We start from the raw sequence: 3,622 nt of genomic DNA, 5'->3' as shown, positions 1-3,622 counted from the left end.
AAACTTTTGATCTTCCTGCTTGGAAAGAAGAAATGAAGAAAGATGGTACCTCAGACTGAGTATAGTATTTCCAAAGGCTCTCCTCTTCAGTAGTCTATGCCTGAAACATGAAACTAGAAACCACAGCATGTGCTGTTACAAAGTCCTGGAATTATCCAAGAGCAGCAGCCCATTGCTGTCCATTCTCATTCCAACAATTTTTCTGTTTCTGATAAATTGATGTTGAAGGGCTTGGGAAAAGCCATTAGTAGCCATGGAGAGGTGAGGCCAGTATAGTGATGGCTTTCTGCACTCTCACTGGGCAGACCTGACTTTCTTCTCATCATCAAATATCATGGAATAATAACATCTTTAAATTATCATTTCCCAAGTCCTGGGAGCATAACACTTCCTCTTTCCAGTAAGTATCTTTCTATATTTGTTAAGTACCAAGATGTACAAAGGACCAGTCTCTACTCCCCTCCCCCTTCCCTTATTAAAAGACCAACCCAAGGAATTCCCTCTCTACTTGGTACTTCTTTCGGAGCCAACATGGAATTGTAAGACAAATTTCACATTCACTATTAATATCCTCCCAACCATCAATATCCTTTCTGAGTCTTTCCCCCATCCTGTGTTGGTGAACCTATGGGACACATGCCAGAGTGGGTTGCTCCCTTCTCCTTCTCCATGCTGCCTGAGGACATTTCTCCCATTACCTACTCCTCTGCCCCACAGCCCAATGGGAGTGCTTCCTCCCTCCCCTGTCTGGGGTTAGATGGAGGCCTTACATATGGCATAAGGATTACAGTTTGGGCACTCGGTCTCTAAAAGTCTTGCCATCTCTGCCCCATCCAGTCATTCTAGCACCCTTCTGTCCTGTATCTTCATTCTGCTGTACTGGTGAACCACACCATTCCCCCTTCTCTATTTCAGGGAAGAAAGCAAAACTAATTTATAACAAAGGGTTAAGGACATCACAATGTCCCTCTCTTGGGAGAATTGGCTTTCTTCAAAGGAAGAGCCAAGAGAGGGCAATGTTTGGCCCCAAAGGAAAAAATCTCCTACAGTGGGTATTTCAGACATTGGAACTCTTGGGTGAGGGGTGCCTCTTGGAAGCTCTCAAACCATACCTTATAGGCAATCTGCCACCTCTATATATCATAGATGCAAAAGGCCACCCCTGGGTAGAAAGGTGAACACTAAATAAATATATAACTCTAAGTATGTTCATCTTCCGTTGTCTGTTCTAGTTGCTGGATTTATGTTTGCCTTTGGGGTGGAAGATGATCAAAACAGCATTTCCCAGTGGCCTCTCCAGCAGTAGGTTATTTTGCCTTGGCCCTTCTACCAGCAATCCCCTCCTTCTGCCAAGCAGAAGTTGATTTCTAACCAACCTGAGGGTATCACTGTTTTAAATGCCTAATTATCTGCTTTCCCACAAATATCTTGAGAACTTATGTCATGTTCAGCCTTGTCACTATGGAAAACACCACACAGAGCAATAGGTGAGGAAAGACCCAAAATGATAAGGTCCCGTTTCCCCACCTTCCTTCTAGGCCTGAGGAAAGGCTATCTAGCAGAGAGCCGTTGACCAAGCCCCCAGTGTCGTTGGCCACCTCTTCTGGTGGAGCCCTTGGGGACAGGAGCTTGGAGATGAGGCTACTGAACTTGCTCTCGGTGGCAGAGGGAGGACCTTCCGACGGGGCCTCACTGGAGGTGGTGAAGTTCAGTTCCTTGGGATCCAGGCAGAGACCCTCGTGGGATCGGTGAAAGTCCACCGTGCTCAAGTCTCCACTGGCCACGGAGGATGGCGAGGCGCAGGGGACATCCCTGACAAGACCGTAGCTCTCCATCCACTCCTTGAGCCACTCCATCTGGCAGTCGCAGTGCCAAGGGTTCCGAAACAAGTACAGGTGGCCCAGGAAGTAGACGGGCTGGAAGACGGAGAAGGGCAATAAGGTGAGGTTGTTGCTGTTTAGGTGCAGAGCCACGAGGCTGGTGAGGTTCTCAAAGGCTCCTTCTTCGATGTACCGTATCCTGTTCCTATCCAGGTAGAGCACTTCCAACTCCACCAGGTCCCGGAACCAAGCCCTAGACACGGTGCTCAGTGAGTTGCCCCCGAGATTGAGCATCTTTAGGTGACTCAGTCCCTCGAAGGAGCTCCCCGGGAGACTGTGGAGGAGATTGTCGTTGAGGTAGAGGTACTCCATGGCCCCGCAGCCCTGGAACGCCCCAGCGTGCACCACAGTGATCCTGTTGTCTTGCAGACTCAGAGAACGCAGCCGGCCCAGACCCTGCAGCGAGTTGTAGGCGACGGCCTCGATCCAGTTACGCTCTAGGTAGAGATGAGTCAGGTTCTCCATCCCCCTGATGGCTCCGGGCACCCGGCGGAAGTGGTTCTGGAAGCAGGAGAGCTCTTGCAAGGCAGGGAGGTCCACGAAGATCCGGTCAGGGATGCTGAACAAGTTGCAGCCTGCCAAGTCCAGCCTGACCAGGCGTCGGAGGGCAGCGAACGTCCGCGTGTGCAGGTAGCGGATGTCCTCGTTGTAGGCGATTCTCAGCTCCACTAGGTTAGGGAGCCCCTTGAAGGCCCCCGGAGTGATGAAGGAGATGTTGTTGTGGCTCAGAGACAGCTGCCGGAGGGAGGGCAGGGTCCCGAAGGCCCGCTCTGCCAGGAATTTGATGCCGTTCTTGTCCAGGTTGATGAAGGCGGCCTCGCAGGGGAACTCGCTGGGCACCTGCAGGAGGCCGGTCCTGTCACACAGCACAGAGCAGCTGCGCTCGTGAGTGCAGGTGCAGCCGGTTGGACAGGTGCGGACGCATGCCCAGAGAGCATGGGCACAGGGGAAGCAGAGAATCGCTTTTCCGGAGAGAGGATGCCAGCATCAGCAGAGGGAGAAGTGAAGATTGGGCAGAAAGGGAGGGAAGTGGGCAAAGAACAGAGGTGCCATGAAGTAGAAAAGGAAGAAAAGAAAAAGGTAAGCAGTTAGTAAGAATCATAACCTCAGACAGCATTTCCAGTTGAATCTATGAAATAAAGTCCAAATACAGACATTCAAGACCTTCCAGTCTGCTTTTCCAGTTTTATCTCCCAACTAAATCAACCCAACTACCCTACAAAATATTTTACTACATAAAATACTCCTGGACTTTTGGGGCAGCTGAGTGGCACAGGGGATAGGGTGCCCCGTCTAGAGGCAGAAAGACTCATCTCCCTGAATCCAAATCTGAGCTCAGACACTTATTAGCTGTGTGACCCTGGATAAGTCACTTGGCCCTGTTTGCCTCAGTTTCCTCTGTTTCATCTAAAAAATGAGCTAGAAAAGAAAATGGCAAACTGCTCCTATATCTCTGCCAAGAAAACTGCAAATGGGGTCCCAGAGAGCCAGTCACAAATTGAACAATACTTTTGCATTTACTCCCTTTCCCTCCCACCTACTTGAAACCTATTGTAACGAAGTCTCTGTTGGGAGTTATTTTTATAAAGTGAAAAGATTCTACCCGGTGGCCACAGAAGAGGAAAGATTTCTATGCTTACTTCTTCTGACTGCTCCACACTGTGGAATGGGGTTGTCACCAGCCTCATCTAGCTACTTTCCTCACACCAAGAGTAATTTCTTTATAGTTTAAGCTTTTGGTT

General features: G+C 49.6%; 1 protein-coding gene across 1 annotated transcript; it reads right to left on the bottom strand.

Annotated features, from left to right (window-relative positions):
- Window positions 1-1,436: 1,436 nt before the first annotated feature.
- On the bottom strand, window positions 1,437-2,852 carry NYX (nyctalopin; the record flags this gene model as incomplete). The annotated part of the gene is made up of 1 exon (XM_044669222.1): window positions 1,437-2,852. A coding segment is annotated over one exon (1,416 nt), but the record flags the coding sequence as incomplete, so codon positions are not given.
- Window positions 2,853-3,622: the final 770 nt, after the last annotated feature.

The sequence above is a fragment of the Gracilinanus agilis genome, chromosome 3 (genome assembly GCF_016433145.1).
Source record: "Gracilinanus agilis isolate LMUSP501 chromosome 3, AgileGrace, whole genome shotgun sequence".
In the NCBI taxonomy this organism is placed as follows: Eukaryota; Metazoa; Chordata; class Mammalia; order Didelphimorphia; family Didelphidae; genus Gracilinanus; species Gracilinanus agilis.
Note: the sequence above shows the minus strand (reverse complement) of the source record. Positions and strands in the feature narration are given on the sequence as shown.